Genomic DNA, 24,909 nt, shown 5'->3' on the forward strand with positions numbered 1-24,909 from the left:
ATCACAATACAATTCGATTCAAAGTCAATCCCAATATCCAATAATTTTTATGCTCATCACAATTCAAATTATAAATTTGCATTTTTCCATGCAAATTGCCCATCACAATTCAAAACATGTTCTATCACAATTTTCCAAAACATAACTTATTCAATCCACAACAATGATTAATACTTGTGGAAATACCATTTCACAAAGCTAAATTCATACATACTATAATAATTTCAATAATCGTTGAATTAAATCCAATGCTTGTTAAACATAATACATAAGAAAAATATGTCATTTAATCATATGAAATATTCAGAACAAAATCAGTTAAAAACTAGTTGTGCACAAACCTGATTTGAGTCGCTCCTAGGCCTTGACTCAATGTTCTTTATGCTTCTCAATATCCTTATCAACTAAAACACACAATTTAAAGTGTTTCAGTATTCAATTAATTTGTTTCCAACCATAAAATCCAATATCTAAATTTTCTTGATACTATTCCCTTCAATTCATTTCATTAGTCAACTTATAATGTTGATCCTTGATGCACTCTAAGTGAGTTAATTTTAATGTTCCCAATATGTCACATTTTAGAGCCCTTTAGTATTGGTATATGTTACCAATTTCATTTTCAAGTGTATTGCATTTTATTGCAATTTATTGGATTTCGGTGTACTATTTTGACTTAGCCAGACGACCTAGTTCCCTCAGTTTTCGGGTTTTGGTCCAAACTACAAACTTATAGGTCTATCTCTTATTGCACGCGGGGCAAAATTTCAGGTCATTCTGAGTTGTGTAGACCAAGATATGGTCAATTTACCAATGCTGGACAGAATGCACTAAAATGGTAGGCTTAGGTAATTTTTAGGTCACTTTTGGCTCGGCCAGTTTTGGTACCTGAACTTGTGCAAGCTATTTAGCTTGGTTCTGGCCATTTCTGGGCCTTGGTGTCTTCATAAGAATTGTAGATCTATGTCTAAACTATTCATGGTAAAACTTTCAGGTCATTTGAACATGTTTTGAGTAGGTTATGGTCAAAATACTAACTGCTGCCCAATTGGTCAATTTCCAGGCTTTCAAGTCACTAATCCGGATTTGGTCATTTTTCAAGTCACCTTCTAGGCAGAATTTTGGTAAGCTTCCTTCATGAAAGTTGGCACATTTTGTGCCTAGTTTCACCTCCAATTGGTCTCATACCAATTAGAGTCATACACTTAAAGTTCTAAGCTAAAATATACACTGCCCTACTATACACTTCTCATCACTTACCAATTACATATTCAACACTTACCAAATTACTTCATTCATGCCAATTCTGGTTTGTACCTTACCATTAACACCTTTAACAACACATTTTTGGTCATTTTGGATAGCTTGTAACCATTCTCAATATGCACACTATAATACAAAATTTTCCAAAGTCCATTTACATCATTTAACCACATGAACATACCCAATTTACATACCCAATTCCAAACCATTATACACATATCCATGCTGCCATCAATAACAACATCTTAAACAACCATAGACAAGTAAAAACAAGCTACATATACTGAATTTCCATGGCTTCCAAAATGTAAATCTCCATTAAAACATCAAACTTCAAAAATTCTTCCATAAATCAATTACCCACAATTTTTGTTACACTTTTAATGAAACAAGAATTGAAAACACTCACTTACCACTTTTGAAGTTCTTCAAAACCTCACCCAAACTTCTTCTTTTTGCTGCCAATGTTTTCCCCAAGCTGAGTATGCAAGGTTTAATGAAGGATTTATGGTGAAAGGAAGCTTGAATCATGGATGCATGGGTGTGGATGTGAGTTTGGCCATGGAGTCTCCCATGGAGTTCATTTCGGCCACTCTTCCAAAGTTTGAAGATGATGGATTAATTTTGTCCCAATTGCTTATATAGGTGGCCCAAGATGAGAGTTAGTGGATCACTTAGGAATAATTTTATGTTTAATTAATTAAAGTTTCATTATTTGCACATTTACCTCATATCTTTCACTATTTATATAATGTACCACATTTTAATTTTTTTATGATATTTTCAAAGTTTAATATCATTTATTTTTAATGGACATTTAGGCCAAAAGACAACTCGGGATGTCAAATGACCACAATGCCCCATTCGGGTTGCATTCCCGATTTTTCTGTAACACCGAGTTTTGTCGTTTTCTCGATTTCTCATTTTTCTTTGTACTAATTAATTAATTTTTCTTTGATATTTCTAATGACATTTATACTTCAATAGATGTTTATTAAATTTTAAAAATATTTTCGAGGGTTCCCCACGGTCCAGGGCTAGTGAACGGTCCACGCCACAACTTCCCGGTGCGGTCACCCATCGCTATGGTTTTCTGCTCGTTTAACTTGGTTACATTTCATTGCTATTATTTTTTCTTTATTTTTCTTGCATTTTCTTTTCTTGTATTTTATTATTTTATGTCTCCTCACTAATATTTAAGTGTAGTTCTAGGCATCCTAGCTGTTCGGACCACACTGGTCACCGGAACAGTAAAACGCACTACCGAACATAGGGGTATTACATAATGTAACCATGGCATGTTGGTAAGTAGCCCCTGCGTTCTTTAGCCCAAAGGGCATCACCCGGTAGCAAAAGACTCCCCACTGGGTGATAAAGGCATTCTTTTCTTCGTCATTGTCCATCAAGATCTGATTATATCCTGAGGTTCCATCAATACATGAACATCTCCCCAGTCCTATAGCATTGTCTATTAGTACATCTATGTGTGGGAGAGGGAAATCATCTTTCAAACTTGCCTTATTGAGATCCCTGTAGTCAACACATACCCTTATCCTGCCATCTTTCTTCATCATGGGGACAACATTAGCCACCCATTTTGGGTATTTTACCACTTTTAGGAATCCAGCATCGTATTGCTTTTTAACTTTATCCCTGACTGAGCAGTGTGTCAGGGTTCATTCTCCACAATTTTTGTTTAACTGGGACTATTTCAGGAATCAAAGGAATCTTATACGTGACTATCTGAGGGTCCAGTCCTAGCATATCATCATAGCCCCAAGCGAACACGTCGATGAATTCCTTTAACAATTGATTCGTGTCTTCTATTTCTTCATTATTCACGATTCTGAGTTCCCTTTTGTTTTCCTCCGTCCCCAAATTTAAGGTACTCATTTCATCTCCATAGGGTACCAGGGTGGGTTCATTTGCTTCTCCCTACTCTTTCACAGGCTCTTCTTCAGGATCACTTGTGTCGATGGCGATTATGGGACTCTCAAAGTTAATATAAGGGATTTCAGAGTTGATTGAATTATTATTGTTGGGTTGGTTATTGGTCCTAAAGAAATGAAAATGGATTATATTAAAGATTGGATTTTAACAATGAACTTTTAAAAGAAAATATTGGACACAGAGCTTGAAAAATACGCTATTAATTTGTTAATTGTTTAATCATAAGAAGAGGTATATTTATAGAATCACACTTGACACCATGGACGAAGTAATCAAGTGTTGATAACAAAATATACTTCACTCGAAATAAAGCATAGGGATATCCTCGGCTTCCTAATTGTTTAGTTCTTGCCTCTTAGTGGTTGGTGGGATTAGTACTTCGGGCATGGAATTTAGGTGCAGGACATTAATAGATGACCCTAAGAGAGATTCTCCATCCTCTTCTTCTAAGTTTTTAATGATCGGCCTGGTAAAAACATCTGTGATTTTTGGAACGCTTTTCCTCATTTCGAGTGATCTGTCAAATTTCTGATCCTTGAGTATATTCCTCATCCAGAACCTTCCATCAGTCAAAGCATCTTCATCATACCCCAACCCTGAGCGACCATTTCTCCAAGCAGCTGACACGGGTTCGATAATTCCTTGCAGGGTGGCATCTAATCCCTTGCCCTTTCCATGGCCATTTTTCAGCATCACTTTTGCAACCATGGCTATAGCTCCCCCATCCCTCAGGGTAGTTCCTTGCAACTCTAATGCTTGAAATGAACTCTCTAGGGATCGTTCAATTATTTCGACATAAGGAACAGACTGCAGCTTAGTGACTAGCATAGCTTCTTCTCCTCTCATCGTGATGATTTTGCCATTCATGACATATTTGATCCTTTGGTGCAGAGTTGAGGGCATCGCATTTGCTGAATTAATCTAGGGCCTTCCTAACAGCATAGTGTATGCTAGTTCAATATCCATTACCTGGAATGTAACATTGAAAGCACATGCCCCAATTTGAAGTGGCAAGTCAATATCTCTTAACACGTCTCTCTTCGTTCCATCAAATGCCCTCACAATCATGGCACTTCGGTGTACTCCAGATAGGTCTACCTAGAGCCTTGCCAGAGTTGCATTGGGCAAGACATTGAGTGTCGAGCCATTGTCAATCAAAACTTTAGCAACCATAAATCCTTTACACTTAACTGTCACATGCAGAGCTTTGGTATGCTTCAAGCCAGCCGGGTCTATTTCGTCTTATGAGAAAGTGACAAAATTGGATGCCTGAATTTGTTCAACTGTCTTTTCAAATTGCCCCGATGTGATGTTGGGGGTTACAAAGGCCTGGTCCAGAACATTTTGTAAGGCATGGCGATGCACTTTCGAGCTTAATATTAATGACAGTAAGGAGATTTGAGTAGGTGTCTTCTTTAATTGTTCAATCATGTCATACTCACTCTGCTTCATGATTTGCAACAATAGTTCATCTTCTTCCTTCCTTTCACTGGATTCTCCTCTCTCTACTACTTTTCCCACCTTTTCCCCCTTCTCGGGTGACTCTCCTACCTCCACTTTCCCCTTACTTTTCTTTTCATCAGTGCTGTAACACCTCTCACTTCTAGTAATAAATTCTACTTCTTGATCTGGTATGGGTGAGTCATTTGTTAGGGCAGGTTTCGATGTGAATTGGAGAGCAGAGTCATTGAAGGGGCCCATATAGGTCATTTTGAAGTGAGCATGGGGGGTAAAACATGGTTTAGGGGTGGTGATGGGTTGAGTGTAGGTATGGTTAAGGGTAGGAGTGGAAGTACTACTAGATGCACTCTGTGTAAAAACATAGAAATTATAATTCCAAGGCACAGCATGGGTATTAGTAACTGGCAGCTGTGGTGGGGTATGTATGACTGTCAGGGGTGGTGCTGACGGTGTTGATGTGGTGGGAATAGAAAAAACCATTTTTGGAGCAGATCTTGAGATGTCTTTGCCATATATGGTGGTGTTTTCTTCCTTTTCTTCTTTTGACTTTAATTAACACCTCAAGTTTTTAAGCGATATCATCCTCCAGATTTCCTCCTTGAATTCATCACAATTCTGCAACTTATAATTGGTTGCTCCATCATGATAAGGGCATCCTGAGCTTGACCGATAATTTTTAGAGTCAAGCCCATGTGGAATTCTATCACACTAACACTGTTCTCTTTTCCCATATCATGATGGGGTAATGGGTTTGAAGTGACATTAGGAGCAGAGCCATTTCCTTCAATCTTCAACCACCCATTCCTAATCAGGGATTGTACCCTTCCTCGAAGTGCTCTACAGTTATTTATTGAATGTCCCACAGCCCCGCCATGATATTCACATCTGGCACTGGGATCATACCACCTGGGATATGGTGGCTGGACGGGGTCTAGTGGGGTGGGCATTATCTGATTGATACCTAACAAGTAACAGTAAATTTCATTGAGTTGGAGCAGTAACGGAGGATTAGAATTCCTTGATGATCTTGGACTAGGTTGAGGAGTAGGTGGTATGAAAGGAGCAGTTTGGTCAAGTGGTATGGGATTGTAAGTAGCTTAGGGAGGATATTGTGAGTGAGGATAATTCGAGAATGAAGGAGGAATGTTTTCTACCATTGAGTTTTGGGCTGAAGGGTATGGACTTTGGGCTAGAGGGTACGGGCGAAAATTATTTTATTGTGGTAAATGAGTTTTCTTTGAAATGGAGTGCACATCCCCTTCTTTCCTTTTCCAAAAATTAATAGACTTTATAGAACTCTCCCCTACTACTTCTTGTAATCTCCCCAACTAGAGATTTGCTTCAATCCTTTCCCCCGTCTGAATGATATCAGAAAAGCTATTGGAAGTGTTCCCAATCATCAAATTGAAATATGGGGCCTTCAAAGTCTCAATGAACAAAGAGAAAAGTTCATTTTCTATCACAGGAGAATAAATCTCAGCTGCCTTTTCCCTCCATCTCTGAGCATACTCTTTAAAGCTCCCCCTTTCTCTCTACACCAGGTTTTGGAGGTCTCTCCGCATGGGGGCAACATCACAATTGAATTTATATTATTTGAAGAAAACATCCGCCAAATCCTTCTAGGAGCTTAATCTACTCCTATCCAATTGTATGCACCAACACAAGGCTGCCCCTGTGAGACTTTCATGAAAGAAGTGTACTAAGAGTCTGTCATCTTCTATAAAAGCGGACATCTTGGCTATGTAGGTGGCCAAGTGGATGCGCGGGTCAAAGCTTCCACTGTATTTGTCGAATTTTAGGACTTTAAATTTTGGCGGTACCACTACATCTGGCATTAATCTCAGTGAAGACACATCAACTGAGCCATACATATTTAACCCTTTAATAGCTCTTAGTATTTCCTCTAGAGTAGATACTTCTCATTCTCTTTCTCTCTATTTTCTCCCCCTATTGCATGAGCTATTCCCCCAGTTGGAAAATTAGTTGTAGGGTAAACTGAAGGGATCGGTGTTAGAGGATGAAGTTCTGCATTAGGGATAGCCTGGTGATAGGAGACAGGTATTTCACTACTTGGGAATGTTAGATTGAAGGTAATTGTTGGGTCAGGGATGGGAGTTTGGAAGGTGAGAAAAGTTGAGGCTTGATCGTGAAGTTTTTGGGCATAAGAATCAATTGTTATTGTAAGTGGGGGAATTACTAGTAAATTTAGTTCCGATGCTAGCCGGGTGGTTTCTTTGCTTTGGGGCATTGCTCTCATTATTTTCATTAGCTCTAAGATCTGTTCCCTTAATTTTGAAACTTGCCACTTTAAGTTCTACACTTGTTCTTACTCTTCCATTATCCTCTTCATTCGGGATCTTGTTAAGTAAACTCTTTTTGGTACAACTGGTTGCTGGATCGGATTTGCTTTGTTGGGAGCAATATTGGTTTTCTGTGGAGTAAATGCATTATCAGTTTTATTTCTACAAATAATTTTATTGTGAACAAAGTCTTGGCTAATTAAAGGATACTATGGCAAGTAATTGTCGAAATGGTGTCTGCCGAGGGTAAATTACATTATTGTTTATAATGGCATCATTTGATAGTCCAACCGTGAATGACGGGGCGTATGCATGGTTATGATACTTGTTCATATGTTGCATACGTCTTTTCGCGTAGCTCTAATGAGGATAAATCTCATGGGAGTTACACTATTCATTCATAAGTTTCAAGGTTTTAGAACGCGATTCTATTATTCGTAAAGCATACATAGTATTGTGCAATTGCCTAGGCTCAGGAAGGCTCCTTAGAATACAATGATATCTTTTGAGATACTCATATAATCTTGCTTCTTATTTCACAAGGTTAAATGTCTTCAAAGCATATTCGGATTCAGGCAGCAGTTCTTATTTCCCTTGCGCTATCATCTTTTCTAGCCGGTCAACATTCCCTCGTAGTTCTTGATAAAGGTTGGCTTGTGTGTCCTTTCCTTTCTTTCCTTGGCACATTCTTTCGAGATGTCATTGATTAATTGCTCCTGATCCCTAAGGTCAAGCTTCCTCCTTTTGTTCTCTTGCTTGTATTCTTCCACCAGTATCTCATGATATTCCAATCTTTCTCGTAATTTATCATTTTGTATCTCTTTCTCTTTTACTGTGCTTTGGAGTGAGGCCTTCTCTTTTTCCCATTGGGCTTTCTGTCCCTCATATTCCATTTCTCCTATCGTCACCTCCTTTTTAAGTCTTTTTACCTCCTTTTCCAACATTTGCTGTTGATCTTCTAACTGTTTCATGCGTTCCTTCAGTTGCTGGTTCTCAGTGGTCAAACTCTGAAGAGGACTACCCAATCCAGTATTAACTTCTTCCAAATAAACTTCTTGGTGAGATATGCTACCCCCAGAGCCTGTCAGTTTAGAGACTCAATACTCCTTGTCCCTCATGTTTCTCCATAGGGAATATTCTTTTGTTGTACTCGGCCCTTTAGGTGACCGTTCCATCAAGATCATCTGATCAAGATGGGTTGGCCCGTAGTCCATAACTTCCTCCAATAGTAATTATGACTATTAAAACTTAGAATCTACTTTTGCCATTGTTGTTCATCCTTTTGACTTATTACTAGCTTCACCATCTTTTCAATAATGGGCTGATCAGAGTACTAGGTTAGACCATTAGTTTCCAGTGGACAGATATGACTGAGGATCCAAAGATACAGCAACTGGATGCAACACTTAATGATTCCCCTACCCTGTTGATGATAATACGTCAGAGTCAAGAAGGTCTCAGAGAGAACGGCAAGTATTGGATTGACATTCTGTTTTTCCACTGCCCAAAACAATTCCGTGACGTTATGAGTTACAATTCCCAGAGGTCTGGGGAGCAAGACTAGTCCATAGATCCCCAGAGCTAGAGCTGACAAAGCCTTGTCCCATCTCTTACCCTAAATATGCTGGTCCAAATGCTTCTTAATGTAAATCCAAGGCCATCCATGTGAGTTTCCCTTAACGGTTTTTTTTTTTTACTTTCTTTTCCTCCGCCGGGACTCCTATTATGTGTAAGAACCGTTTTCATATCTGCCTATGATCAAGATGGAGATAAATACGATTCTAGGCCACATAAGGGATCTCCAGTAGCATCTGATATTCCTCTATCATGGCTATCGTATCAACATCATTAAAAGAAAATACTCTATAACTGGGATAACAAGTAGATAACATGCCCTTTAGTGTAGGAGCTTGTGCTCTGACTCGTATCAGAGAGGCAATTTTCTCATACTTTTCCTCGAACTGCGCCTGGCCATGATTGGGCAATGATTTCCAACTATTTAATAAATCATCGAAACTGGCTGTTCTGATTTCAATTTTACTAGGATCTAATGGGGGCAATGGACGAGTCTCTGCTTCTATTTCACCAGTTTGCAAAGATTCTGAGTCGTGGATTGATCTGAATTTTTGTTGAGCATTCCATTTCTGTTTTGAAACCTCTTCAGCTGACCGACTCGAAGATGCCATTTCAAAGTTTTCCTTACCCTTGGCAGACACCAATTTATAATACCTACAGAGGAAATAAGTTAGCAGAATAAATTCAGGTAATTTTGAATTATACTGCTAGCGTGATAATATCTATACACCTATCAAAGTAGGAAGGTGTTTAGACTATCCTAGCAGTATGATTCAAAACTACCCTCATATTATTTTAAAAAAAAATTTAAAGATATAAACAGAGTAAGGTGAAAGCAAGTACATCCCTTTTTATCCTAAGATAAGGGAACCGTAACACCGGGTAGGTACTATGTAATTGGATGGTCCTACCCTCAAGGATGGTTTACTATAGGTTTTGACTAACGTGACGGCTTAGCTCAAGGTCTAATTTTCTAAAGCCATAGGTCTCCAAATTGTCCCTACTGTAAACAGCAGAGCCTCATTTCACCATTATGATACTAACGGGAAAAATCCACTGGCATCACAATAAGTGAAACAAGTTCCAATATGAGCAAAAGTCTTCATGGATACTGACGGGATAAAAACCATTACATGACTCCCTTCTTCTTCCTAAAGGGTAAGAGAGCCCGGGTATAGGGCTAAAATGTGTGAGGACATTGTGTAGGTGATTGGTGTGTGAAGGGACACTTTTAACTCTTCCTTATTCAAGGGAATTTAGATGAGGATTACTGCAATAAATCAAACAATCAAAACAAACAAAATGGTTAGACAGAATAGTAATAATCAAAATATTAAAACTTTTGATTTTATAAGTTAACCCCCATAATTATCGATTTATAAGGACAGAGAATTAAATTTGCTCTTTGGACTTCTAAACCAAGGTTATTTTATGGGATACGTCCCTAGTGGAGTAGCCAAGCTGTCACAAGGGTTTTGCGGTCGTCGAACGATTCTCACCAAAGTGGAAAAAGTGAGGAGTGGCCACTTTAATTTTAAAAAAAATTAAAGAAAACCATTACTGAAATAAAAACCACTTCTAAACAGAGATTCTGGGTTCAGAGTCCGTTTACGGGTAGGGAAGGTCTTAGGCACCCCACCTCATCTCTTAACGAGAGTTAGCAAATTTAACGATGTGCTCTTTATAACTTAAGATTGATAATTTTGGGGGTTTGGAGTTATGATGTCTGTCCTTGTTATTGATAAAAGGAGCGTCTAATATCTCACCATTTTGGACTTCCCAAGAATACAGGTATATGAGATGACCCTACAATGAATTGGTGTTATGTTTATTTGATTTGTTAAATATTTTATCTAATTTCTCCCTCTTCGAATTAGAACTCTAATTCAAAAGAGGTGTTATTCAGCCCCTAAGGATTCATAATGAATGAGGAGGACCCTCAGCCCACATATTATATACCTTGTTATTTAGATAACTGAAGGCGTATGTTAAAATTTTGATTGAAAAGGATTCACGAAAGGATTCTCTTCCGATCTCTTAAAATATTCTTATTAGAATTTTAGCTTAAAGAATTCGGGTAAGGACTCTCTCCTAATCTTTTAAAATATTTTTATTAGAGTTTTAGCTAAGAGAATTCGGGTAAGGACTCTCTTCCAATGTCTTAAAATATTTTTATTACATTAGAGTTTTAGCTAAGAGAATTCAGGTAAGGACTCTTTTCCGATCTCTTAAAATGTTTTTATTAGAATTTTAGCTAAACTCTAAGAGAATTCTGGTAAGGACTCTCTCCCGATCTCTTAAAATGTTTTAATTAGAGTTTTAGCTAAGAGAATTCAAGTAAGGACTCTCTCCGAATCTCTTATAATGTTTTATTAGAGTTTTAGATAAAAGAATTCGGGTAAGGACTCTCTCTCAATCTCTTAAAATGTTTTTATTAGAGTTTTAGCTAAGAGAACTTGGGTAAGAACTCTCTTCCGATCTGTTTTGGTTAGGAACTTAGGAACGGACTCTCTCCCGGCCTTTCTGATATAGCATCAGACACTTTTATAAAAGTTTAAAATTACAGAAGTCCCTGGAAAATACTCTCCTCGAAACTCCCTATTTTGAAAAGTGAATTTGAAAATCGCGAATATTGATTCGAACCCTACGTCTATCTTTCGTGTAATTCCTCGATCATTACTCCATCTGAACTCCTTTATCTCCACCCATATGGCTTATTGTCTAAATTTTTCTATTTTGGGTTTCACGTCTCATGATCCGAGTTTGTCTTGATTCTCTGATCTTCTAGCCTATTGTTCGGGCTTGACTCATTTCTCCTTTTTTGATCTTGTAATTTATCTATCCAAGCTAATCTCGGTTTTTGACCTCATAACTCATCCGAACCTTCTACATCGATCTGGAATGTATCTAATTTTCTAATTATTTTCCTCATTTATTTGGATTGAAAATTTCTGAGGCGTTACCTTCACCCATGCTCCTCATGGTTGTTACAGAGTGTTAACGGCCTGAGCTTTTAGCCACACGAGATAAGTGAAGAATTGACATTAATGATAATCACAGACTTGCAAATGATAGGAGACCAAAGATAATATGTGACATAAACCGAACTTGATGCACCCCTATTCTGGGAGCTTAATGTGACAAGACACCTTAAGATATTCACGTCATGAATACACACTAGCGACGTTTAACAATAGGCGAGTTAAAACTTTACCTGTAGAGTGCTAAAACAATGGATGAATCAATACCAATGCCCTGCAGACCCTGGAACTGCTATAACTGAGAAGAGAGAGTGACTTGGAGCTATCGAAGGAAATGACAATGGGGCTTTAATAATGAACTTTGATTGGGCTTCCAAAATGGTACATGGTTATTAAGAGTGCAAGTCACAGGACCTATAATTTCATTGAAAAGATCCTTTAGAAAACTTGTTTCTAAAGTCTCTAGGAATTTCAATGGTTTCAAAATGAAGAGCAATAAGATTTATAAAAAATGCAGAGGTTTCTTGACCATCATCTCCTTCTTTCCTCCCCCCCCTCCTTTTACTACAGTATTGCATGCAGGTATTTATAGGGAATAAGTACTAAAAATGAAGGGTTAGGATTCCAGTAGGAGGAGATGGAGGGCTCGGATTTAAAAGAACACGATTTGACGACTTAGAATTAAAAAGAATCAAGATTGAGGGTCAGGATTTGGTTTACAATCTTTGTCCTTTTATTCCTTAATCCAATGATCAGGAATTCCACCTTACGGGATGAATCCGAGGGCTAGGAGCGAAAGGCACCGAATAAGTTATTCACTTTTGATCTGAAGGTCTCAAATTTATCCTTACAAGCCCGTTCAATGGTGTAAATTGAGGTGTGCCGGGCTGCTTTAACCGTTTGGGATCCGATGGTGAGGAGTTAGTTTTACAAATTTGAGGGTCATGATTGAAAGTGATTCTCCAAGCCCTCCGATCTCTATAGGTTATTTTCCAGTTCAGCCGATCTCTTTAGTAAACTTGAGACCTCTCACTCTAATCTTTACATCTGATCTCGTTTCTTCCCAATCTTAATTTTCGATCCCCTTCCCATCCCCTAAAGCAATTAATTCTTCACTTATCGATAAACCACTTTGAGTTCTGCACGCAATAAATGCCAAGGCCTTATATATTTGCAGGAGAATTTCGTCCTTCTCATACTCACAATCTCTCTTCTCCGATGAATTTTCAATTTTTTTATTTTCTCGTTCTTGACTTTTCTGGTAAGAATTCTTCTCATGACAACCACATTGATCTTTTTCTGAAAGTTTTCTTTGTCCATCTCTTAAAAATGGACAATTTCGGTGATCAGAGGTTTATGAGGGCATCATCTGATGACGGTGAGGGAATTGGACTAATTAACCGATCGAGGTCAAAACTGACTACTGTGCCGATCTCGGATCGGCTTACTGGTATGGCTTGTAGACTGATCTCTGATAAGGGGACCGCTAATTTCAATCTTAATATCGGTGATCGCCTCTTGAAGTTCATTTGGCCTTGGCTCCCAACCATGTTGGGGGTCCCGATCGTAGCTCGGTTCTAGTCGATGACATCGATAAAGACACTGAGCTTCCCATATTCTTTACCATAGTTGACTAGAGCTACCCTCCCAATCTCCATGTATCTCTTAAACGGCATTTTGAAATCGGGAGTGGTCCGAACCATAGGAGTAAGATAGGTAGAATGTAGTGAAGGGAAATTTATAATTGTTGATCTTGAAAGATCGCCCAAGTGATGTAATCTAACCTTTTGGAAATGAAATGAAAATTTATTCGAATTTGATTATTTATTTTATTTTGTTATTGCATTATTTTCTGATCTCTTATAACTGTGTCTGATCTAATCTCACAATTCACATTCATCGACCGATCTCTCTTGATTGCTCTTTCAATATCAGATCTCCCTGCCATATTTCTGGAATTCACTTTTGATGAGTCATCAAAATGGTCCAATCTCATTAATCGATGCGTCTCTTGGGCCTTCGTGAGCATTTAATACTCGGGCAGGTATAAATAGGGAGGAGTATTGGCCATTTGCCTACTTACGCCATTTTAAAATTCTCTGAGAATACAATGTTCTTTTTGTCTCTATCATATCCATGAGCTCAGGGTCCTTTAAATTCTTTTCTCTTCCCCAAATTTCTACTTGAACTCTGACCCATAGGTTTCTCCCTCTTCTCTATTTCACACTGCCCTTGTGGGGGTTGGGTTTGTACTTAGGCTTGGGCTGATAGACTATCAACCATTTGTTGAAAGAAGGTGGCCAGTTACTGGGCCATTTGTGCGGTAATTTGTACCAATGGAACTGGTACAGTTGGGTCTTCGACACTTTAAGGAGCTGAGGCCTCCCCTTGTGCCTCAACTGTAACTAGTTGTTCTACTGGTTTATCTCCCTCTTTCATTTCTATTCACAAAATCTTTTTTTCCCGAAATAACCTACACAAAGAGATTTCTCTCCATTAGTTCATGTTTATGATGTAAATGTACTATATGTATCAAACATTTGAGCAGTTGTATTTACCGATAAAATATTTCAAATTCACAGTTCAAAATTTACTTTAAAACCATTGCTCTGATACTATTAAACATGTCATACCTTACCCCTCTAAAAGGCATAACATGATCCCGTAGTATATCTAATAAATTACCGTACTTCGTCTACCGGTAACTCATTAAATATACTACAAGGGATTTTAAAATAATTTACGATCATTTTTATAGTGGTGGGAACGATGAATATTTATTGAAAAGCCTTTAATTGAAATTTTGGTCGTGGATAAAATCTGGTATTACGAAAATTTTTTAAAATTTCAGTAGAGTACCGACTGTATTTTGAGAAAATAGTTCTTCAAAACCTACAAAGAAAAGCACTCCTAATATTAATTTTTTTTTTACTCAACCACAACTCCAATACAAATCATTTTCATCTCCCAATTCATCACAATCAACTCAATTCAATTTTCAAGCCATACTTTTCATAAGGAAAACCATACATGGATTTCAAAACTCAGGAAGAAATTTAGATATTACATTCATTACAAAACTTAGAAATAAATTTGAATATTACATTAATTTGCATTTTAATTACATACCCAAAATAATATTACAAAAGTTCTTGTACAACTGCTCAAATAAATTACATACATATAATTACATGCATACATCAAAATCTATGTACAATGGTATACCTATGATATACCCGGAGCTAATCCGAATGTATCTTCAAGGCGCAGCTACAGGAAATCTTACTAGGCTGCTCTATCTTTACTTTCACCTGCGACAGCATACAAAGCTATCACTGAGTGGTGAACTCAGTGGTGCACAACTATAATTTAAAATGTAATACAATATACATTGACAAAATTATAGCAAACAATTTGAAAATCTAGAAATTCGTCAAAATTCCAAAATGTCAAAATATTCATTGCCAATAATATAAATCATTTGTTTAAGCGACCTTGATCAATAAATTTAATTTATCAAATCATAACTGGACATTTAAAGTAATTCCATCAACTTATGGAAATAAATATTAATTTCAATAAAATTAAGTATGCTCCAATCTCATTTAAAATCACAATTCCTTACTATTCAAAAACTATTCTTTATCTCATTAACTATGCTAGACTAATCCGTAAAGGCCATCTTCAGGGCGATTCTAACTCCCTATGGTCGGGTAGATCGAATCGGGATTTTAACTCCCTATGATCGGAGAGATCGAATCATCGTGCACATTACACACCACAATAATGCAACTTCCGAAAGGGCCAATGAAAAACTTAGATCTAACCTCTAATAAGAGGAGAATCTAAGCATGTGCATGTACCATGGTAATCAAAACAAAGCTAACTCTATTGTCCCCTCAACAAATGAGAGAGACAGGTAATAACCTAGTCAAACATCTATAGTGAGATATAAAACAATAGCATGAATCTCTTTGTCCTTTTTTTGAGCATAAATCACAACACAATTCAGTTCAATGTCAATTCTAATATCCAATAATTTTTATGCTCATGATAATTCAAAACATATTTTATCATAATTTTTCCAAAACTAATTTATTCAATCCACAATAATGCTCAATAATTGTTGAAATACCATTTCAATTGAAACACACAATCTATAGTGTTTCAGTACCATATCTCATAATTAATCAATTAATTTATTTTATGCCTACTTAATTATAGCCTTAAATTTGCTTAAAATGGTATCCTTTGAATTTTGTATTTTGGGTCACTATTCATTGCACTATTTTAGTCAAAATGTTGACTTTTTCAAACTTAATAGGTTTATTAATTCTAATTGCACCCTTATACCACATTTTGGATGTCAATTTTGTTGGCATTGATTGCCAATTCAATTTCTAATTTCCCTAGGTGCAAATCCAAAAATTCAATTTTGGGTCACTGTTTTCTACTGTTCCGTTGGTCTAGTTAGTGGGGGAATTTGGCTAAATGTCCTTCATCAAAGTTGTCTTAGCTATAATTCCCTTTTTGAATCACTCCATTTGGAGTTTTGTAGCTCAAGTTATGCCTAATTTTCTAAGGCTAGCCGAATTGGTTACAAACCCAGAATTCTGGGCACAATTTTGGTTCTGGCAATTTTGGTGTGCCAACTGCAGCTCATTTTTCGGATGGGTTATGGTCATAATTTGGGTTTGTGTTCTTCATAAAAGTTGTAGTTCTATATCTCAGCTTTCCATCGGTATAAAATTCAAGTCATTTGGACCTTCCTACACCAAGTTATGGCTAAATGAACAAACACTGTTAATTTGGTTATTTTTGTATAGTGGCAGTGTGCCAATTACGGGTTTGATCTAATTATTCACTAACTTAGAGTCATTTCTAGTGTAACACCCCTAAATTCGGTAATGCGTTCTACTGTTCCGGTGACCAGTGTTATCCGGACAGCTAGAATGCCTAGAACTATACTTCAATATGAGTGAGGAGACATTAAATAATGAAATACAAGAAAAGAAAATACAAGAAAAATAAAGGAAAAATAATAGTAAAGAAATGCAACTAAGTTAAGCGAGCCGAGAACCCTAGCGATGGGTGACCGCATCGGGAAGTCACGGCGTGGACCGTTGACTAGCCCTGGACTGCAGGGAACCTTGGAAAATATTTTTAGGACTTAAATAGACCCCTATTGAAGTATAAATATCATTAGAAATATTAAATAAAAATTAAATAATTAGTACGAAGAAAAGTGGGAAATCGAAAAACGGACAAAACTCGGTGTTACCAAAAAATCGGGAATGCAACCCGAACAGGGGCATTGTGGTCATTTGACATCCCGAATTGTCTTTTGACCTAAATGTCCATTAAAAATAAATAATATTACACTTGGAAAATATAATGAAAAATTAATTTAGGGGTACCTAATGTAAATAGCAAAAATGGAGGGTAAATGGAGTAATTATCAATTAAAACATATAATATGATTTAATTAAGGTGAGTGGACCACTATGGGAATTAAAAATTCACTAAGTGGGCAGATTACTCCACTAATGTCTTCTTCTTCCTCTCAAATCCTCACTTTGCCGAATTGAATTTTCTCTCCATTGTCCACCATGGCCACACCTTGCATGCAAGCTCCACTCCTAATGATCAAGCCACAATTTCTCCAATTGTTCTTCATTAAACTTGTTCTACACATCATGGACAGCATGTAGGAAGCAAGAAAGAGAAGTTTTGGTGAAGATTTAAGAAGTCTTATCCATAGGTAAGTTTGAGTTTTTGAATATTGCTTTGTTAAAGTTTGTAAGCATGTTATGGGTGTTTGAATTATGAAGAAATTTTTGAGGTTTGATGTTGAATGGGAATGTGTAATTTTGGCAGCCATGAAAATACCTTGAAGACAGGTTATTTGTGCTTGTAAATGGTGAATTAAATGATTGATTAAATGTATATTGTGTAGGAAATTGTTTAGGTGACGTATACTTAGTATATGTAAATGTAAAATTAAATTTAAAGCTTGAAAAGTAATGGAATGTAAGTGTACCATTGTGGCAGTTTGCTAACCCTTGAAGAATGCTGGAATTCATGCTTGGTTTATGGAATAATGATGTTAAAATGTGTTGGTTGTTATGGCAGTTTGAATGCATGTATAGTGGTGTGAAGGTTGGACATGTGAATGAGCTTGGTTATGGAGTTAAATTGTTGTAAATTTAGTTGGGCAAATTCTGCACTTGTTGGTGCACATTGAATGTAATTGTAAGCTGCCAAAATGACCTATAATGTGTTGTGAATTATGTTTAGGTCATGGTACAACCAGAATTAGTTTGAATGTTAAGTTTGGTAGTGCTAAAAGTGATGATTGATATGTATGCAAGAATTGCAATAAGGCAGTTTGAGTTTTAGGCGTATAACTTTAAGTGTGTGGCTCCAATTGGTATGAGACCAATTGGAGGTGAAACCAGGCACAAAATGTGCCAACTTTCATGAAGAAAGCTTGGCAAAATTCTGCTTGCAAGGTAGCTTGAAAAATGACCAAATCCGGATTAAGTGCAAATAAGGCCTGAAAATTGACCATTTGGGCAGCAGTTAGTGTTTAGGCCATAACTCACTCAAAACAGGTCCAATTGACCTGAAATTTTAACCATGAATAGTTAAGACCCATATCTACAAGTCTTATGAAGACACCAAAGCCCAAAAATGACCATAAGAAAGTCAAACAGCTTGCACAAGTTCGGGTCCAAAAACTGGCCGAACCTAAAATGACCTAAAGTAACCTAAAATGACCAATTTTGGTGCAATTTGACCAGAAATAGTAAAATGACCATAACTTGGTCTACATAACTCGGAATGACCTGAAATTTTTCCCCGCATGCAATAAGACATAGATCTACAAGTTTGTAGTTTTGACCGAAACCCAAAAACCGAGGGAACTAGGTCGTCCGGCTAGGTCAAACTAGTATCCCGGAATCCAGCAAATTGCAAGAAAATGCAGTATACACGGAACTGAAATTGGTAACATGTACCAACCCTAAAATACTATAGAATGTGACATATTAATAACATTAAAACCTAAATTACCTAGAATGTACCAAGGGTCGACATAGTAGGTTGACTAAGCGAATAAATGAATTTAGTGAATTAATTATCAAGCATTATCGTTAGAGACAGTTTAAATGAGTACTGAAACACTTCAAATTGTGTTTCTCAGTTAGCAAAGACTCAGGGAGGGGAAGGAAACACTGAGTCAGAGCCAAGAGACAGTTATCAGAGCTTTGTGCACAATAAGTATTTCTTTTGAATTTTTCAATTGAAATAAATTACGATTATTTATATGTTATTGTCTTAAATTGTATTTGTGCACAATAATTTTGACTTCTCATTTTCTACTTAAAAATTTAATTCAACATTATAGTTTTAAATTGTGTTCGTGCACAATACTTTTATATTCACTGCTTTTACTAGCAAATTTATGTGGAGAAATGAGTTATGAATAAGTTTTGATTGCTTTGGTTTTGGGAATATTATTTGGAACTTATTGTGTTGCCAACTTTGCAAATGGAAATTTTGAGATAAAATGTGATTTATGGTTTGTATGAAATATTGTGATTTGAAATTATTTTGATTCACACTTGGCATGACACTGTTATTATGTTCCTCCCTCTTTGACTTACCAGTCTGAGGTGAGTGTGGATGAGTACTCATTATTCAGCTAGCTTCCTCCCTCATTGATTTCGATTATTGGGGTGAGTGTGTTTTGTCGTGGTGTACAACACGGCATGTGTGGAAAAATTGTGTCATGGCCTAAATTGTGTTATCGATTGGCAAAATTGTATTATTCAGTTATTTGATCGAATTGTGTTATTGATTTGCAAAATGGTATTATTCAGTTATTTGATCGAATTGTGTTATTGATTTGCAAAACGGTATTATTCAGTTATTTGATCGAATTGTGTTATTGATTTGCAAAACGGTATTATTCAATTACTTGATCAAATTTGTGTTAGGTGAATTTTGTAAATTGTGAAATGGAATTGTGAATCATTTGATTTGTGAACTGTCAATAAAAGATTTATATATCGTATTTCAAATTGTTATTGTGCACCACTGAGTAAATTTTACTCAGCAATAGCTTTTTATTCTTTGTCAGTAGACAGATGTGAGGCGACAAACTAGGCTGCTAGTACTACATTGAGAGATCATCAGGTATATTGAGTATACCACATTTTGCATTTTGTTTTGTAATGTATGTTCACTGTATGTATATATTGTTCTTGGTTTTGAGCAGTTGTAAAATAAAATTTTACATTAAAGTTGTAAAATAAATTATGAGTTATTTTGACTTGTAAAAATTATATTATATTTCTGGTATCTCAGTCTTTGAAAAATTACTATGGATTTGAGTTGAGAAATATGTTGTGTTGAGAAACATGTTGGAGTTGAGATTTGGAAATATATATTGAAGTGCTTTTTACAGGTTTTTCTGAAGAACTGTTTTATCCAAAATATAGATGGCACTCTGCCAAAATTTTTACAGAAATTCCAAATAATTCAAATGTGTTAGTTCTATCACTTCAGTTCAAAAAGGTTTTTAACACCTGTAAATAGTGCTCACCGCTGTAAAAGAAGTAAGAAAAGTTTTTAAAATCCCTTGTAGTGTATTTAATGGGTTATCAGTAGACGGAGTTGGTAATTCATTAGGTATACTACGGGATCATGTTATGCCTTACAGAGGGGTAGGGTGTGACATCTAAGGCAGGGTTTCTCTATGAAAATTGTGGAATTATGTGTCTACTCTCATTTTCAATTGGCTTCACACCAATTGGAGTAGCAGAATTACAGTTTTGGTCCTTGAAGTGGACCAAGGTCAAACTGTCCAATTTGGGATAGCATCACATTCCATTCCCAATCCAATTCCAACCATTCAAACACATGCCAATTAACTCCAATTGACCATTTCAAGCCTCAATTAGGTCAATTGACAACAATTCCCAAAATCCATAATTTTTTCTCAATTTTTCATGGCTCAAGAACCCTAATTTTTCCAATACTCTAATTTCACAGATTCAAAGTGTATAATTCATCTTCACACCTTCATTCAAGCATGCTCACCCTTTTAATTCAATCAATTGACATCAATTCTATACTCAACCTTAATTCCAGCCGAATTCATGGAGTCCCTCTACATGAAAATTTTTTTCATGTTTTTATACCATTAAAACTTGTTTAACATTAATTCCATGCTTAAAATTCAATTCAAGTTTGAAAAGGGAACTTACCTTAATTCAAGTTTTTTCAATCTACCTCAACTATTCAAATTTCTTTAACTTCTTGCTCCAAATCTTTTTCTTGAGGGTTAATTTGAAGGTTTTTATAAACTTTTATCAAGGATTTATTATATGAAGGAGGTTTTAAGAGCTCAAATTTGTTTATCAATGGAGGATGGAAAAAAAAAATAGAGAGAGAGAGAGCAATGGAAGAGGGACAGCAAGCTTGAGCAAAGAGAAGACCAAAATTTCATTTTTAAATTTTTAGTATTTATCCCTTCATTGACTTGATCAAAATTGTAATTAAAAAGAAATTTATTTATCACATCATGCTTAGGTCATCTTGAGTGATGTCATAACTCTATTTTCATTTTATTTTCTTTTTTCTTTCTTTTTCCTGACTTCGTTAATTTAATTATATATTTTAAAATTTTCATTTCTCAGATTTTATTGCACAGTTAGGTTATGAGTCACCTCTAAGGGTAAATTGACTAATTTGCCCCTCGTCAGTCTGATCTGGTTTACTAAAAATTTAGTATTTCTTCCGGAACTCTGACCTAATTATTTGATCTAGTTCTCTACTTTTTTCTATGATTTTCACATTTCCCCTAGCTTCGCAATTTTTCTTAGCCTGTGGTGTCACAATGCCTCGTACGAAAATAGGGTTACAGTTGACCTCGTAGTCACTTCCCAGTACGGTCAACTATCGCTATGACCCCCAGCTCATTTAACCTTTTATATTCTATTTTTCTGATCTGTATTTAACCTTCTGGTAATCACCATTAATTTTCATTCAGGGCTTTTCTAAGTGCCTTAAATATGGTTTTAATCCTCTTAATTGTCTGGACCAACACCGATCACCAGAACAGTGATTTGCACAGGACTATGCATGTAGGGGTATTACATACTATGCATGAGATTACTTACCTAAATGCTATGATATAGTATACAAATGTGCTTAAAAATATCTATACAATTCAAGTGTATCAAATGCCCCCAAATTCAAACTTTTGCTTGTCCTCAAGCAAAATAAAACTCTGTTTTAAAACGCATTTTAGGGGATAACTTAGGAATATAACCAACAATTCAATAAGCAATGATTGAACTCCTCCAATCCTTCATACCGTTTACCCTCTTTCAAGGCATAAGGGTTTTAACAGCTGCCTATTTGGAACTTCACCTCCTTTCATGGTATTTCGACTAGTTATTCCTTTGTGCAAGGCTATTAATTTGTTTTATCAGGATAAATTTGAGAAACACTTACTCCTCTAAATTTACCTCTATTGTGGATAATTGTGATGAAGTAACTCAATTCTAGCTCTATAGGCATATCTCAATTTTCTTTCTCCACTAATGTAGCATACACTTTTCAAAAGATCAAAAGGTCTTTAAAAGGGTTGTAATGGAGCTAAAGGGATAATGATTTGGTTGCCAATGGAAGGTTTTTAGGGAATGCAAATATGAGGGCATCATGTGTGCATAAAATATCAAGTATACTAAGTTTATTCTATTGATTTTGTATGGAGAGGAAGGGCTTTTGGTTTCTTATAGTGCCAAGCGTGCTTCCATGATACTTATCTTGGGACTCCCTTTTTTTTTTTTTTTATGTGTATGTCCTTTTGTCCTCTCCCCCAAACTCATTGCTTTTGCTGGGTTAGGAAGGCAGGTTTTTCTTTAGTTTTAATTTCACACTTGCACTCTTTCTCGAGTTCTTCATCCTCTCTCCATTTTCCTTTTTGCACTTAATATACTTTTTACTTATGCATTTAGCTTCCTCAAAAGGGTAGGTATGTGTTTAGGCTATGGGCTAGGTCAATAATTATGGGTAAACAAGGAAAATCATATAGGTAAAAATATAGGCTCAAGTTGGGTGCAAGGAACATATTGTGACAAAGGGTGGCTAAGGCTTAATTAGGCTATATCAAAGAATGCCTTAATTATTTACTCATCAAGCATATGTTAGGATTTCGCCTTGATAGGTCCAAGAGATATGTTCTAGAGCTGGTGAGGCATTTTCAGGTTTATTTATATTTCAAGAAATTTCTCCTAACTTCACAAGTTCGATGTAACAAATTAATAGTTATGAAGGGGTTTAACTAGTCTAGTTCCACTAAAGAGATTAGGTTTTTCACAGACAACATGTTAAAATCCCTTTTTGCCTATCCAGATATGTTCATTCCTCTATCCCGTGGAGTCAAATTATTAGCTTACTAGAAATTGGTTATAGTTCTAAATTTCACAATTCAAAGTTCAAAATTTTCAAAAATTTTCAAAAATTTTTCAATATTTTTCTGAAATTTTGATACACAAGAATAATATAGTTAAATTAAGCAATGTAATGATATGCAAGACATGAAATGCACTTGTACCCCCCCAAACTCGAATTGGACATTGTCCTTAATGTCAACATAATATGCAAAATTATAGAAAATCGTACAAAAAATAATAAGAAAGCATATTATGTATTAAGCATGGAAATGTTGGATAAAAAGCAAATAAAAGAGACCTATGATTACAGTTTAGGACTAAGGTATGTAAGATTTTACAATAAAGAACCTATCCTATAATCCTATCTCTAAAAGGTCTCTGATGGTGATGATGGCGATGATGGCTCCTCTTCATCGAGCCTCTCCATTAGCATGTCCAGCTTATTGTGTGCTTCCTAGAGGCTGTCCTCGATTGCTCGCATCCTGTTGTCTATGGTGGTCTCTACATGCTGTAGGTATGCGAGGACCGGGTCTGTGGGTTGTGGTGTGTATGGAGGCACTTAAGCGAGGGACTCATGAAAGAATGGCTCTTGGGCTTCTGCATATGTCTGTGAGGTCTCGTTAGGTCCTTCTTGTGCTTCATCTCTCCGAGGGATGGCATTCCCTTCGGCATCAAGCAGGTGATAGGTGTTGCCGACCTTCTTACATATCCCCATGGATATGCAGATGGTTTGATTGATTCTTGATGTTCCGCTGATGGAGCACAGCGTATGATGTCCTGGGATGAATCCAAAGTGGAGGGCGATGGTTGTGATAAGGCTTCCAAGCACGATGTGCCTGGTAGGCTGGTGACAGGTGGTGAAGATGATTGCACAAAACCGGTGCTGCAGCGCTGCCTAATGACCATACACCATAGGAAAAAGAGCTCGTTGGCATTTACTACGCCAAGGCTGTCACCACGGCCCATGATGGTGTGGGCGGCTAACCGATGCATGTAACGCAGGGCTGGACTGGTGATACCCGAGGATTTTGACTTACTGGAGTTATACGGCTCCGTGTTCGGGGTTATGGAACTCCAGAAGTTAATGCTATTGTAGAGCATGCAGTTCTGAGGGATCTCTTAGTGGCCGATGCTGTCGAAGCCGAAGATGGCATTGAACTCATCTATATTCATTACTCGATCGAAAGTAAGGAGGCAAAATTCAATTCTGCCTCTATCTTCCCTGTCGATAGGCCATAAAGTGGCCTTAAAACTGACCAAAAACTCCAGTGTGGTGTCCCGGTATGTGAGGAATTGGAGTTAGGCAAACCTTGTCCATCCGTTGCTGTCGAGGAGTTCGTTAATCTCGTCTTGTAGCTCAATTTGCTCCAGTAGCGTGAAATCCATGTATTTTGTGGAGCTAATTTTCCGAGTGTGAAGCCGGGTGCACATGGCCTTGTGGGCATCATCAATGAATCCCTAAGGAATGGAGATTTCGGGTTATAGAGTGGCTTGTGGCTGGGGTTGCGATGGGGCTGGTTGAGAGGGTTTTGGTTGAGGAGGGGCTGGTTGAGGAGATGCTGCCCTTGTTCTTAGGCGTTGGGGTGTCGGCTGAGGGGGAGAAGCTGAGGATTCTCCTCCTTGCCTCAAAGAAGACCCCATTCTTTATGCAGATCATTTTGCAGGAGCCATTGATCAGTTTTGGGAAAGAAAAAACTAGGGTTTGGTGAAGGGAGAAGAGATTTGAGAGGTTTTTATAGGCTAGGAGAAGTTAAGAGGAAGGGTTTTGTCTTTATGAATGGTTTTAAGGTGAGGGGTGTATTTAAAGAGTCGTTAAGACTCTTCGTTTCGTGCATTTCGCACCCTAGGAGTCGCGTCTGCTGTGACACCCCTTACCCGTCTACAGTGTAGCCAAGCAAAACATGCCACACA

The 24,909-nt window shown here is 36.9% G+C and overlaps 1 protein-coding gene across 1 annotated transcript; it reads right to left on the reverse strand.

The window, feature by feature from the left end:
- Positions 1–7,585: 7,585 nt before the first annotated feature.
- LOC131178365 (spindle assembly checkpoint component MAD1-like) lies at positions 7,586–8,581 on the reverse strand. Its single transcript, XM_058143327.1, has 2 exons — positions 8,509–8,581; positions 7,586–8,055 (listed from the first exon to the last, which is right to left on the reverse strand). Exons 1-2 carry the CDS (start codon positions 8,579–8,581, stop codon positions 7,586–7,588), a joined length of 543 nt encoding a protein of 180 aa, XP_057999310.1.
- Positions 8,582–24,909: the final 16,328 nt, after the last annotated feature.

This window comes from Hevea brasiliensis, chromosome 3 (genome assembly GCF_030052815.1).
Source record: "Hevea brasiliensis isolate MT/VB/25A 57/8 chromosome 3, ASM3005281v1, whole genome shotgun sequence".
Classification (NCBI taxonomy): domain Eukaryota; kingdom Viridiplantae; phylum Streptophyta; class Magnoliopsida; order Malpighiales; family Euphorbiaceae; genus Hevea; species Hevea brasiliensis.

Excerpts from the sequence above, each read along its gene's own strand:
- LOC131178365 (XM_058143327.1), bottom strand. The coding sequence starts at position 8,581 with ATGGGACAAGGCTTTGTCAGCTCTAGCTCTGGGGATCTATGGACTAGT. Across the intron at positions 8,056-8,508 it reads TCCCCAGACCTCTGGGAATT|GCTCTGGGGGTAGCATATCT; the intron begins GTAACTCATAAC and ends CTAAACTGACAG.